Genomic DNA, 14,733 nt, shown 5'->3' with positions numbered 1-14,733 from the left:
GTCATGCTGGTCCTGTGCCAGGTTTCTCAGGCCCTCCTGCACCACGGGCTTTCACTTGGGTTTCATCTGTCGGCACAGTGGGCCATGACCACCTCAAAAGACAGTGAGGGTGGGAAAGCAGTGCCTACCTGGATACACTGGCTCCTGCAGAATTGCATCCTGTATGAATGGGTGGCATGGAAGTCAAAGAGAGTGAGCTTGGTTAGGAGTCTAATGTGGAGAAGGCTTAGAGCAACATGCTGAAATTAGGAGAAGGAAGAGGACATCACTGGGTGGAATGTCGTCTTCTTCATCTTTGTCATTACACTGAAGTGGCCTCAGAACCTAAGCCTTACTTTTTCATCCTGTTCTTGATGCTCTTCATTACTTCTGCCCTAACTCCAGACCACTAGCCCCTTGGGCTAAGTAATATCCAGGGTAGTAAGGTCAACTGACTCACTGGTTTGTTTTTTATCCTTAGCAAATGATAGGAATTAAATAAATGATTAATTATAAGATGAGGAAATTCTATGAGCTGGAAGGGGCCTTTGACCCCCGTGGCCAAAATCACCCACTGATTCAGAGGAGAAATTGCTCAGGTGCCCATGAAAGGACTCTGGATGCAATGGTAGCAGAATTCTCAAGGTCAAATTTTGGCTCAGTGGCTCAACCTCACACAAGAGGACAGAGGGGAGGCTCATGGCTCCTGGGTCACAGAGAAACCCTTTGTAGCCCCATGTAACTGCAGATCCATGGTTTCCTTTTCTCTTTTTGCAGAGCCAGCTCTCCCAGGCATTGAATGGATTGTCCGACAGGGCCAAAGAAGCCAAGGAGTTCCTGGTGCAGCTCCGCACCATGGTGCAGCAGATCCAGGTATGGCAGACAGGCTGGCATGGGACTGGGCCAGGAGGAACCTTTCCCCTGGGCTTTATGTGTTCTGATAAAATGAGAAAATTCTCGTTAACTTATTTGTACTTTATCTCTTCTATATATGCTAACACATATGGACCAACTTCAAACCCAGCCCTTTATGAGGTAGCTGCCTTTTGCCAACATGTCGTGAATACAATCTTGTTTTGCAAGTGTTTTCTTTTTCTAAAATATTTTTATTTATTTTTGAGAGAGAGAAAGAGTGTGTGTGAGTGTATGGGTACACCAAGGCCTCTTGCCCTTCAAACAGACTCCAAATAATTGTACCACTTTGTGTGGGTACTGTGAAATTGAACCCTAGGCTGGCAAACATTGCAAGTAAGCATCTTTAACTGCTGAGCCATCTCCCCAGCCCTTGCAAGTGTTTCCTGTCATCCACTCTAAGACCCTAATTCTCTGCTCACATGCTTTTTAACAGAGAGCTATTTCTTTATGGATTTGGGTTGTTGTTGCTGAGTTTCTAAAACCCTATAGGCCAAACACATGGCAATAATTAAATTTATTTCACAATGACACATCACATTTTCTGTTTCCTTCCTTCCTCCCTCCCTTCCTTCCTTCCTTCCTTTTACTCTCTCTTACTTTTTCATCCCCCTTCTCCCTCTCTTCCTGTCCCATAGTAAGTGCTTCCTTTCTACTTAGATACTGGGATGTTTTCCAGCTGTGATCCCTTGGTGACTGTAATTTCAGATTGCTTTATCTGAACACAATGCCCACAGGTCAAATAGCACTTGAGAATTCATAAATGTTCTACCACAGCTGAAAGAAGCTATAAGATGTATGGGGCACTAAGATAATGACTCTCTGAACTGTTTGCCATTCTTAAGTTTTGAGGTTTGGCTCACAGTAAATTAGCCTTCTGAGTTCATATTTAACCTATGCCAAAGCAAAAATGGATTTTTAAATGTAAGCCAGCCTTTCAAAGCATCACACACTGATTTCTCTGCCTTTATTTTTGCATGCATGCTCATGTTAAAACTTTTGATTCCCTAGCAGTTCTGTATACTTCCTTCTGTTTTGCAGAGCAATGGAATTTATCAATCAGCCCTTTCTTTGCTTTTTCTGGCATAAACTACAAAGCCCCAGGCTTGCCTCAGCCTTGCCTTCCAATCAGAGGAAAGTGTTCTTTCTTTAAGAAAACCATGGCCAGAGGCCCACCATTATCTTACCCAGGGCTCAGAGAACTTTGAAATGCTGTTTTGCAAAGGGCCTTCTCTGAGAACTCAAAATGATTGTCATAGTGAGCCAAAACTAGATCCCACAGGAGCCATTGCCTCAATTACTAAGGCACATCTTATACAAAGGACGTTGTGTTTAAAAAACTTGCCAAATAAGTGTCCGTGGACTCTTATAAGGACACAGTTCTTTCTAGCATCAAAATAAAATCTGATGGCTAACCTGTTCCTTCCTTGCCAAGCCCCCATGTTGGGTGGTGTTTTTTAAAGTATTGTTAATGTATGTGTTTAGCTCTTATATGCTACAAATTAAGTGTTTTTCAGATTTTGTCTAAGAATTGAAATTTTATATATAATTGATAGAAAATATCTTTAATAAATGTCTTTAATTCAGTGAGAGGAATGCTTCAGTGAAGAACACATATACTTCCCAAATCTGTATGTAAGATCTATAAGTAAAAATACTACATCTACTATTTAATTAAACACGTGGGCCATCTACATAGTTGCCTTCCCCCAACAAAGGATTGTATCATGTCTGATTTCCCCGGCAGTTATAATACCCTATTACAAACATCAGATATGCCTCACTGTGCCCTTTCTTCATGCAAGCGGCAGCAGCCTTTGCCCAGTACCCTTAGGTCCCATATGCCTTCTGTATCATTGGACCATTGTGTAGTGTTGCAGATCTCTGTCCTTCCTGCTTCTTTCTTCTTTAAACTTAAGTATTCTTTCCCTCTCCTACCTTGATTCTATCATGTTCCTCCTGGACACAACCTTTCAGGACACAAAGCTAAGTACATGGCTCTTCAGGGGACTCATGTTACCGTTCCACAAGCTAGCACTTTATGGTATTTACCACAAGTTCATAACCATAGATGTGATTGCTCTTTGATAAGAATAAATGGGCTGGAGAGAGTGTCAGGGTGCTTGCCTGTGAAGCTTGAGGATGCAGGTTTTATTCCCCAGTGCCCATATAAGCCAGATGCACATAGGGCTACATATGCCTGGAGTTCATTTACAATGGCTGAGGCCCTGGCATGTTCTCTGTCTGTCTCTCTCATAAAAATTATAAAAAATATATAAAATAAAAAGTCTAGAGTCTGGGCTATAGCTCCTTTGGTAGAGTTATTGCCTACCAAGCCTCAATGTCCTGGGTTTAATCCTCAGTACTGCACAAAACTGGACATGATGTCATCCCACCACTAGGGAGGTAGAGGCAGGAGGATCAGAAGCTCAAGAACATGCTTCATTTCATAATGAGTTAGAGACTGAGCTACATGAAATCCTGTCTCTAAAGAGAGAGGTAGAGATGGGCTGGAGAGAAGGCTCAACAGTTAAAGGTACTTGCTTGTAAAGCATGACCGCCTGTGGTTCGATTCCTCAGTAACCATGTAAAGCCAAATGCACAAAGTGGTGTGTGCATCTGGTGTTCATTTGCAGTAGCAAGAGGCCTGAGTGCACCCCTGTTCGTCCTCTCATTCTCTCTGCTTGAAAATAAATTACAAATGTTAAAAGAGAGAATGAGAAAGGAAGGGAGGGAAGGAGGAAAGGGAAGAAAAGAAGGGGCAGGAAGGGACTTAAGTAACAAATGTTCTATCATAACTTCACTTTTCCATCTAAATTTAAAACAGATACCACCACTGTAGAATGTAATTATCTAGTAACTTAAAGCATACTCAATGTGTTCTGTGGACAGAGTTCCTTCCAACTCCTTTCAGCAGGCTGGGCAGGAGCTCTCCGCTTTGGCTTGGCAAGGCCCCTGTGTCTGTGCTTGAGAAGTGTGCTCTCTTGTGCAGGAAAACAGCGTGGAGTTTGAGGCCTGCCTGGTGGCCCAGTGTGATGCTCTCATTGACGCCCTCAACCGCAGGAAGGCTCAGCTGCTGGCGCGGAGTCAACAAGGAACATGAGCACAAGCTGAAGGTGAGAGTTACCACAGGGAGAGATCTGACAGGCTCCCAGAGCCATGATGCCAGGGAGTCACTAGGCTCAGGACACTGCCTGACCTTATTCTACCCTGCTCAGACCTCAGAGAATGCAGAAAGAAACAGGTGGCCTAGTGTCCCCCACAGCAGCAAAAGCTGTTCTCTCTTCTGTCTCAGTGATTTGTTTTCGCTTAAATTTTCAGTGAATTGTATCTGTCACCATTTCTAAAAACAGCCACCGATGTCATTGCCACCGCCATGGCTACTGATAGCAGCATCCGAGCCTCTCTCTTTCTTCTTTGGTCTCTGCCTTTTCCTTTTCTTGTTATTTTTGTTGCTGCTTGAGACTCGTGAGGAAAGAGTGGTCTTTTATAGATGTCCTCACCAGCATAGCACTTCTTTCTATCTTTGTGGTCCACCTTCACTGTGCAGCCAGTCTCATGTTCTTTTGTTTCCAGTGGCAGCTCTTAGCTGACACACACAGGTGTGCTGTGTGTGTTTCTTGGAAATTTTCCTTGAGTAATTCAAAAGGCGTGGGGTGCTGGAAATCTGGTATGTACTTACATGGTCTTGATATTGTGCTTAGGTTCTTTCCTTAGAGCACTGCTGCTTGAACAGATATCAAAGTTCTGGAGAGGTGAGGTGGACTGGAGTGGGAAAGAGCGAGCCCACGTTTATGTCACAGAGACCTGGAGAGAGGTCACAAATCATCATCAACTAGGACTCTCACTTTGGGGCAATTCCATGGCTTAGTTGCTTTGATCTGTGGGTCAAATCCTTATAGAAGTAGTACTGTTTTCTCCTTATAGGGCATGGAAAGCATCTAGCACAGTACCCAGTAAGAGGCATTGCAATGTAATGACCATAGTACTTAATATGGGGAAACACAAATGCACTTAGTTTAGTACTCATTATGGGGCATTGTAAAGTAATTGGCACAGTAACTCAATATGTAAAAATATAAAGTACTTATAGTAGTTGGTACAGGACACTATACAGTAATTAGTACAGTTCTCAATAACTAGCCCAACACTTAGCATAATACTCAATAAATATTGAGTATGAGCTCTGTTACCACTGAGAGAGTAACTGGAAATATCATTTCATTCAACATATTGAGGAAATGTTTCTAAGAGCTAGTTTTCCATAATGCCACATAGATCATAGCTCATAGACCAAATTAGCCTACATACTCCTATTATGCTTTCTAGCCTGATGGATTCTTTAGTGGCCTGGGGTTATAATTGACCAATTCGATAAAATATTTTACAAAGTTTAGTTTGCTATTAAAAGCTAAAGAAAAGCAAAATGCAGAGAGACTTTGAGATATGTGCAGATGTGTTCATATTTCAAGAATCCTATTTGAAATATAAATTACAGTTAATACTGTTCCATGCTTGAAAAATACTAGGAGCCATGTAACTATTTCAGGATGTAATGAACTAAGGCAAATGTCAGAAAAGACACACTGGAAAGAAGATAAAATATTTTCAAACTTCCAAGAATATTACTCCTTATATTTGGAATGAGTTAGGCAATCTCTGGATGACTGGGAGAAGAAGCTGGATTTCCAGGTTTCTTGTCTTACCCGGTGTTATATGAGCATCCTTCCCAGAGCTTCCTCATCAGGGTGAAGCCCCTAACATTTCCTTGCTGCTCCTTTCATCCTCACGGGGAGTTTGTGACACGATGAAGATGTGTCATCAATAAGATCTATACTTTTTGCCAGAAACACCACATACGTCATTTTCTTTTGGTGAGATCAAAGTAATGTGTGGTGCTGTGTTGTTATATTTAAACTTAATTCCAAAATCACCTTAAATCTGTTCTCGTCACTTTAGGATGGATTTGTACAGTGAATAGTACAAAATGGTATGTTCTTAGCTACTTTTCAATTCCAAGATCCCTAAAAGCAAAAAAAAAAAAAAAAAAAATTATAGGTTATAGTTACAATTTTTCTGAGGGAAGGATAAATAATTTTAAATTTTCATGTGTGGTTGGTAAGTTTGACATACCAAGAAAATGACTCGACAAAGATGCGGATGGGTAATGATGAAGCCTAGTGGGTTACAGAACTTTTGTAGTCACAGAAGCTGTTCATGGGATGCCTGTAATTAGTGTACTATTCTTCATTTGAGGGCTTAGTGTACCATTGGATTATGTTAGAATTCTTTTTTATTTTGAGGTAGGGTCTTATTGCTCTAACCCAGGCTGATCTGGAATTCACTAAGTTGTCTCAGGCTGGCCTTCAACTCACAATGATCCTCCTATCTCAGCCTCCCAAGTGCTGGGATTAAAGGTATGCACCACCATGCCCGGCTTAGAATTCTTATCATTATTTTCATCTTGAGATTTGTTATCTAGCATATATTGCCTATTGTATGCCCACGACTTTTTGCAAATAATTAATTATATGGCTATGTCATTAGGCATAAAAAAGTTCCACTGTGGGTGCTATTGGTTTCTAAAACTGCAAGCCTCAGCTATTTCATTAGTCCTTCCTAACAGGCCTGTAGATGGCCTCTTTGGTTCATGGATGGGAGAGAGGAAAACAATGCCCAATCACACAAAAAAATTTGAAGTAATTAGGTATGATTTGATGGGCTATAGACATTGCTACCAAGAAAAAGTAGCCAACTCAAGTTTATCACCAGTCCTGTCCCATTAAAGTTAATGGCAAAGATTCATTAGAATGAAGTTTGATCATTAGAATGAAGACTTCTGCAAAAATTAAGCATGTAGAGCAACTCAAAAGTTTTAACTGCTCTCAGCCAAAGTTGACAGGGGTCAACTCTAAAAATAGAACCATAGCTATGACTTATTTAATTGCATTGTTAACGATAAATTCCTTTCAGACTTTTATTTGTCAAATTCTGAGGTACTCTGCTTCCCACTGTGTGGGAATAAAGGTCACAAAGTCTGTGTAGATCATGTCCAAAGTCCACAAGGAATCCCCAGGAAATGATCTCACACACTTAGAGCTCCCCTTGGGATGGGGAGCTCACCTTTGTGCATTCACAACCCACTCCCAAATTGCCAGATGTTTTGGTTTGAATATAAAATGTCCCTTATAGTACTCATGTTTTTGAACATTTGGTCCCCATCTGGTGGCACTATTTGGGAATGTTGTGGAACCTTTAAGATCCTTGCTGGAAGAAGTGAGTCACTAGGGGCAAGCCTTGAGGTTTTATAGCCTGGCTCCACTTCCCATTTGTTCTCTGTTTCTTGGCTCCACTGAAATGTGACCAGCTAGCTTCCCACTCCTGCTGCTGTGCCTTCACTGCCATGATAGAATATATTCCTTCAAAATTAAAAACCCACAGAAAGAATAAACCTTTTTCTTTAAGCTGCTTCCAGTCAGGTATTTAGCAATGAGGAAAGTAATGAATATACCAGTGAAGAACAGTCTCAAAATGTCTTCGATGCTGTGGTCCATACCCAGACATGAGAGGAGTGAGACTTCTTCTCTCCAGTACTTACTTACCTCATACTTTGAAGATGATAGTGCCACACTCTATACCAACTGCACTCATCCTACAAAATCTCTATTACATCATTCCAAGGCAGTCACCATCAGTGGTAAATGTTCTCATGTGTGGATGGAACTCTGCCAGAGCTTCTCTCCCCAGTGGCTCATGTTTCTTCCTCATTAACTTCTCTGGGCTCAGATTCAGTCTCCCCATACACACTAACACCCTGCTTTACATGTTCATGCAGTGTTTATTGACAAGACTGCTGGTGGCTTTCACACTTATGGAATCAAAAGTTCACAGCTTTGCTGTTAAAATCTCAAGCCTTCCCTCAAACAGGTACACGTTTTACTTGTTTAATAGTCTCCCATATCCTGTTCTTGAATAAAACCCAAAGCTTCAAACTTGTGAAAGGAAAAGTTTCCAGTGTTGGTAAATCCAAATATCCCTACTGAAGGAAAATATTTGTCTGAAACTCTGTGAGAGAATCTTGGCATATCAGTAACTTAGTGCAGTTCCTTCATTTGAATTTCTCAAAGTTTCAGTGAATGTACTGATGACATAGTAGATGATATTCTATTCAAGGAGACTCAAAGGAGGGTTCTGTTTGACTGGAGCACATCACCTTTACCTTATCAAATCATCAGTTGGTCATGGTGCTTCAGAGCACGGCTGGACACATAGAAACCCACAATCACTAAAAAACACAGATGGAGAAATATCCTTCAAGCTTGCACCTTAAAAGTACATGTTCCTTAATAGAAACAAGCAAAAAAAAAAAAAAAAAAAGGACCTCCATACACACACATGCATGTGCATGAGCACGTATGTACACAGAACAACAGAAGAATGTTAGCATTCACTTAGACTAAAATCTTAACAAATATTATTCCTTCAGGTCCCAAGATGAAAGAATATGGTTAAAAATATTTATCCAGAAGAATAAAGAAAAAATGAAAAGAGCTATGTATAAAATAAAGAGGTGGATGGGAGGGAAGTTGTCAAGGTTAGACTTGGATAAAATAATGAATTTCCTGTTTGAAAAAATATATTTTATTTATTTATTTGAGAGGGAGAAAGAGGCAGAGAGGGAGAGAGAGAATGGGCACACCAGGGCCTCCAGCCACTGAAAATGAAGTCCAGATGCATACGCCCCCCTTGTGCATCTGGCTTACATGGGTCATGAAGAGTCGAACCCAGACCCTTTGGCTTTGCAGGCAAGGGTCTTAACCGCTAAGCCACCTCTCCAGCCCATGAATTTACTTTTAACTAACATCATGTCTTGCTGCCAGTTATGTGATATGAGCTGACTGGAGGAAGGAAACTGGCCTATCAGTGATGGGAATGTAGTGTGAACAGGCAGAACCAGCCTTACCTGTTGTGCTGTAAGCTTTCCTGGGTGGCTTTGTGCTACTGAAAGAGTCTCAGAACCCCAGGACACACCAGTTCATTTCCCAGATAGGTGTACTGTCATGTCCTGGCCCAAAAGGTGACCTTTAAAAGTCAGACACAACAAAATAGAACTATTCAGTAGTCTCTAGGCATATGCCATCCAGAACATCTATGCTGGTAAGATTTTGAAAACTGAAGTTGTGGACTATAGGTTCAGTTGTCTGGTGGGAACTGGTTTTGGCTTACGTGCAGATGAAAGCAAGCAGACTGCTTTCCCAGGACCTGTTGTTCATTCTTGTGATTTGCACAGTTCCCTAGAAAGGGACTCCTAACTCCTGCCAGCTGCAAACACAATGCCAAAGGGTTCTATGGGGCACCCATGCCAGAGCACAAAAATGTGGAACTCAAAGAAAAGGGGACATGGCCTGGTTTCTCAGGAATTGACTTTAATGAACACACAAGTGTAAAAATGCATACTAATAAAAAGTGGTATGAATAGAACAGGATGAAAAAAGTAGTAAGTAAAACAGCTAATAGAAAGACTTGGCCAGAGAATAAATATTTGTGCTTTGAAAGATCTATTCAGCTAGGTAGGAAATCTTGCTCAGCTGAGAAACTGGAAGTCAATGACAACACACCCCCAAACAATAGTTCTCTGAGAACTCCATGGTTTCATTTTTTTTTATCAGTGATTCATATCATAGGCTATTGTGATGGTTGTGGGAAGGCTAATGAAAATGTAACGAGAATAGCAAAATCAATGGTAGCAACAGCCATAGTTAAGGAGTCCAGGGCACCACCTGTCACAACTCCCCCACCCCTTGCAATACAACAATGAAAGCTCTCAGGAATGGACCAAGAGCCTCGTCCTCAGGCAGAGACATCAGTACCAAATGTTCTTCTTAAGAAGGAAATTTTACAAGGATTGGGTAGCATTTATTTCATGAAATTGCCTGCTCCCTAGCAGCAGTAGGACATTGCTTATGAAATTTTAAAACAAAAACATTTTCTGTAACCATTTCTGTTAAACCTCAGAACCAGTTTGGCTAAATCTCAAACAACATAAGCGGGTAACATACCAGCTATAGATCACCTGTCTTAAATTTTCTAATGTTTTCTTGTAGAACATTTGGAAGATTTCTTTTTCCTCCCAGAAGAAGAAGACTATTTATTTTTGGAATAAAAAATACAATAATCTGTATTCCTTGAGCTCAGACCAACAGGTGGTGGGCTGGTTATCAGGAATATACTGAATGTGGAAGGAAATAAATCAACTAGTGAATTTTAAACTTGATCCCTCCCAAGAAAAATAACAAAAATCATATTCACATCTATGTTAGTTTCTTTTCATTGTTATTGAAAGTTAGAATGCAATACCCAATCATCTGTCAGAGAGTTAGGAGATTGAGACAGCCAAAGAAGTCTTGAAGACCAAAGTTCAAATACTCATACTTCCTGACCTTAAAGCCTACTATTCTAAAACTTCAGTATCAAAACATTGTGGTGCAATAATAATAAAGATGGATATATAGACCACTGAAATAGGATATTCCAGAAGCAATCTCTTGTGTATATGAACAAATGATTTTCCACAAGACAACTATATTAATCAGTAGGGTAAGGACGATTTTTGTTCAACAAATAATGTGGGGAAAACTGGGCATCCACATCCAGAAATGAAGTTGCCTCACATCCTCACACCATACACCAAAATTAACTCAAAAGAAAGCAACGACTTAATTATAAAACTTAAACTATATGACTTTTACAACAAAACAAGGGGGAAAAGCTGAAGTATACTGGATTTGGCAATGATTTCCTGGGTGTGACACAAAAAAAGCAAAAGCAACAGAAGAAAATCAGTAAGTTGAACTTAAATTACAAATATTCACACCCCAAAATAAATTATGAAAAGGAATTAAAAAATAAACTATGAGAAAGGATAAAGCATTTGCAAATCATATATGTGATATGGGATTGAGATTAATATCTAGAATATATAAATAACTCCTACAACTCAACAACACTAACAACAAACAACCCAATTAAATATGGTCAAAGATGTGTCTCAAAAGAAGATATGTGGGGCTGGAGAGATGGCTCAGAACTTAAGGCATTTGCCTGCAAAGCCCAGTGACCTGGGTTCGATTCCTCAGTACCCACATAAAGCCAGATGCACAAAGTGGTGCATGCATCTGGAGTTCATTTGCAGCAGCTAGAGGTACTGCCATGCCCATACAAATTTTCTCACTATCTTTCCCTCTCCTTGCAATTAAATAAATAAGATTTTTAAAAGTATATATCTGAATGATCAATAAGCACATTATGGAAATGCAAATCAAATCACATTGATATGATACTTCTCCCCCCATTAGGATGGTGTAGAAGTGTGAATGTAGTGTTCCTCCATAGCCTCGTGTGTTTGTGATTAAGCCTCGTTCTCAGTCCTTAGCTGATAGAACCTTTGGGAGGTGGAGCCTTGCTGGAGAAGCTGTGTCACTGAGAGCAAACTTTAAAACTTACTAACCCAGCTCCAAGCCCAGTACTTAGACTTAGATATGTGACAGGATACAAGCCAGCTTCCTGCTTCTGTTATGCTTTTCCCTGCCATAATGAAACTTCCCCTCAAAATTGTAAGCCTGAAATAAACCCTTTCCTTTCATAAGATGCCTATGATTGTTTTGTCCAAGCAATGAGAAGGTAACTGTTTCAGATGAATATTATGTTCTTTTAAAAAACATAAGATAATGTCAATGAGGATGCAAAGAGACTGAAACCCATACGCATTGCTGGTGGGAATATAAAATGGTACAGCTACTGTGACAAACATGGTGAATCTTCAAAACTAGCAGAATTTTCATAGGATCCTGTAATTCCACTACAGGATATATATCCAAAACTAAAAGCCAAGACCCAGCCAAATATCTGCACATCCTTGTTCATGACACAGTGAGTCACAGTAGTCAAAAGATGGAAACATCCCAAGCCCCCAAGGGTGGATACAAGGATAAACAAAATACAGTGATGTACATGTTGCAATGGGTCAGTCTTAGACACACAGAAATTTTGACATGTTACAACATGTAGGAACCTTGAAGGCATTAAGCTAAGTGAAGTAAACCCTTTGCAGGTGAACAGATTCTTGGATGATCTCACTTATGTGGGCTTCACGCATGGTCAAATTCATAGAGACACAGTAGAATGGTGGCTGTCAGGAGCTAGGCACAGCGAGCAACACAGAATTCTTGCTTAATGGACCTATGTTCTGGAGGTAGATGAGGATGAGGGTTATGCAACAAAGTAAATGTACTTAATGATATAAAAATGTGCCCTTAAAAATTATTGAACTGAAAAGAATTAATGAACTGGAAATTTTAAGCTATATAGATTTTACCAAAGTAAGAAATAAAAAGAAATTAAACCCAGAAATAATGAGCGAACAAGTTTTTTAGAAAAATTATGAAGGAATTAATGTCTAATAATGGAGGTGTAAGAATGATTAACAAAGCTATAATTACCCACTTAATTTGGGATATTTATGTGGTTAATAGTATTTATTGATGGTGGCAATATGGAAAATGCCTATGACATAGTATTACATATATAGGAGGTAAAATTGCAGTATGCTTTGTTGGCAACTATAAGTGAATCTGTTCTAGAGAAAAAAAATAAAAGGAAGTATCAAAATACTTTAAAGATTTACGTGAAGTGGCTGGAGAGATGGCTCAGTAGGTAAAGGCACTTTCTGTTTTTTAAAAGATTTTTTTCATTTATTTATTTAGTTATTAGGGAAAGAGAGAGAGAGAGGAGAGAATGGGCGCACTAGGGCCTCCAGCCACTGCAAACAAACTCTAGATGCATGTGCCATCCCACCATGTGTAGCTGGCTTATGTGGGACCTGGAGAATCGAACTGGGATTCTTTGGCTTTGCAGGCAAACGCCTTAACCACTAAGCCATTTCTCCAGCCCTAGAGGCACTTTCTTACAGAGCCTAATGGCCCAGGTTTGATTCTCCAGTACCCACATAAAGCCAGATGCACAAAGTGGTCTCTATGTCTGGAGTTTATTTGCAGTGGCTAGAAGACCTGGTGTACCCATTCTCTCTCTGTCTCTCTCTCTCTCTCTCTCTCACACACATTCTCTCTCTCTCTCTCTCTCTCTCTCTCTCTCTCTCTCTCTCTCTTCTAAATAAGTGAAATACAGATATAAAAAATTTACATGAGGATGGTGATGTTATTTGCTTTGTTCTCATCCATTTAAATGATTATTTTGGAAAACACATGTAATAATTCTTAATGGAACCTGAATTGATAAGCAAAAACGTAAAGAAGACACAAAGAAATGTCTTGAAACAATGACTACTTACTTCTTTTCATATTATCTATAAGATCCAAAATACTGAATATTCTAAGGCTTTGGCCAAGTTGTATAAGTATCAAAGAAGCAAGTACCTAAGGTGGCAGGAGCATCTGTGCTCAGTTCTCTGCTTTAAATGCCACTCAGGATTCAGGTCACTGAGCACAGGACATGAAGACGAACACCTTAAAGAAAGAAACTTCTCAAGGAATGCCATGCTTTTGTCACTGGGCCAAGGCAATGTCCTGGAGGCAAAATGGCATGTGGGAAGATGCTTATCTAGGTTAAGAGATCCACAGCTTAGTAAACAGAGCAGCCTTAAAAGGTACTCTCCAAAATAACACAGTAATTCTAAGGGGGTTCTGAAGTTTTCATTCTGCATCCATCATCTTTCTCCAACTCACTTGTTGACATAATCTCACTGTCAAGCTCCACCTCAGCCATCCAGCTGTCTACCATCCACCCAAAGAAAGAGAATCATGATGAATACCCCTGGGATTCAGGTGATAATATCTGCTCTATAGCAGAGGTCTTGGAAACTGGGTGAGTGTCACCAGCAGCCCTACATCTGCCCATGAGGAAGCTGTAGTCCATTACAGACTCAACATGTCCTCACCCTTTGAATATCTCCATGGTCCGGTGCAGGGTGTACCTTGAAGAGCCAAGGTCACCAGGTCCACAGAGTTCCAACCTCCATATCATTGTGATGGGTCCTGTTGTTGCCAGTTTCCTCTAAGAACCTCAACCTGTCTGTCTTCCAGAGTCACTGTCCATGCAGGGTGGAAAAGTTTTCTAATCTATTCAGGTCCATTTCCATGATGCTCTTGGATTCTTCCTTGAGGAAGCTTTCGAAACGCTGGGTTTGTTTCTCTTCTGCCCTCTGCCATGTTGAACCATTCTGTTCTCATCAATGCAGGTGGTTCGGGACCAGATCTCTCACTGCACAGTGAAACTGCGCCAGACCACTGGCCTCATGGAGTACTGCCTGGAAGTGATCAAGGAGAATGATCCTAGTGGCTTTTTGCAGGTAAGTGTTAACTAGTGTCTGCTTCTGATTCCAGGATATGTAGATGGGACATCCCACAGCCTGGCTCATTATGGTTCTTCAAAGGCAGAACCTACCATTGCACTATGTTGGGGTTGAGAGGCTGCTACCTAAACTATGGACTTCCTGGAAGTGTCTATCACCCTGTGCTACAAGCCTGAGAAATATATGGGATTAGGGAGGGGTGTTTTTGTCTTTCTGTTTGACCATGAAAACATAATTCTCTGTACGTTCTTCCAAATTTGAAGTATTGCCTTGTTTAAGAATTGGACTTTTCCATTACTCTCTTCAACAGTTTTGTCAGCTGAAAATGTCTGAATGTGCAGGGTTTCTCCCTTGTCATCTCCTTCTGGTCAGAAAGTTAGTGATTTCTCAAATATAGCAGGGTGGGTGGTGTTTTTTTGTTTTGTTTTGTTTTTGTCTGTATGTTCGTTTTGTTTTTTGGTTTTCAGTGTGAAATT

At 40.4% G+C, this 14,733-nt stretch overlaps 1 protein-coding gene across 1 annotated transcript in view; it reads left to right on the top strand.

The window, feature by feature from the left end:
- The window catches only part of Trim9 (tripartite motif containing 9), a 95,905-nt gene that overhangs the window by 44,325 nt on the left and 36,847 nt on the right, over window positions 1-14,733 (top strand). Inside the window, 4 exon segments of the mRNA XM_045154332.1 lie at window positions 757-852; window positions 3,884-3,976; window positions 3,978-4,007; window positions 14,144-14,254. Coding sequence (XP_045010267.1) covers window positions 757-852; window positions 3,884-3,976; window positions 3,978-4,007; window positions 14,144-14,254 — 330 coding nt within the window.

Source organism: Jaculus jaculus, chromosome 7 (assembly GCF_020740685.1).
Source record: "Jaculus jaculus isolate mJacJac1 chromosome 7, mJacJac1.mat.Y.cur, whole genome shotgun sequence".
Classification (NCBI taxonomy): Eukaryota; Metazoa; Chordata; class Mammalia; order Rodentia; family Dipodidae; genus Jaculus; species Jaculus jaculus.
This window is presented reverse-complemented; position numbering and strand designations above follow the sequence as displayed.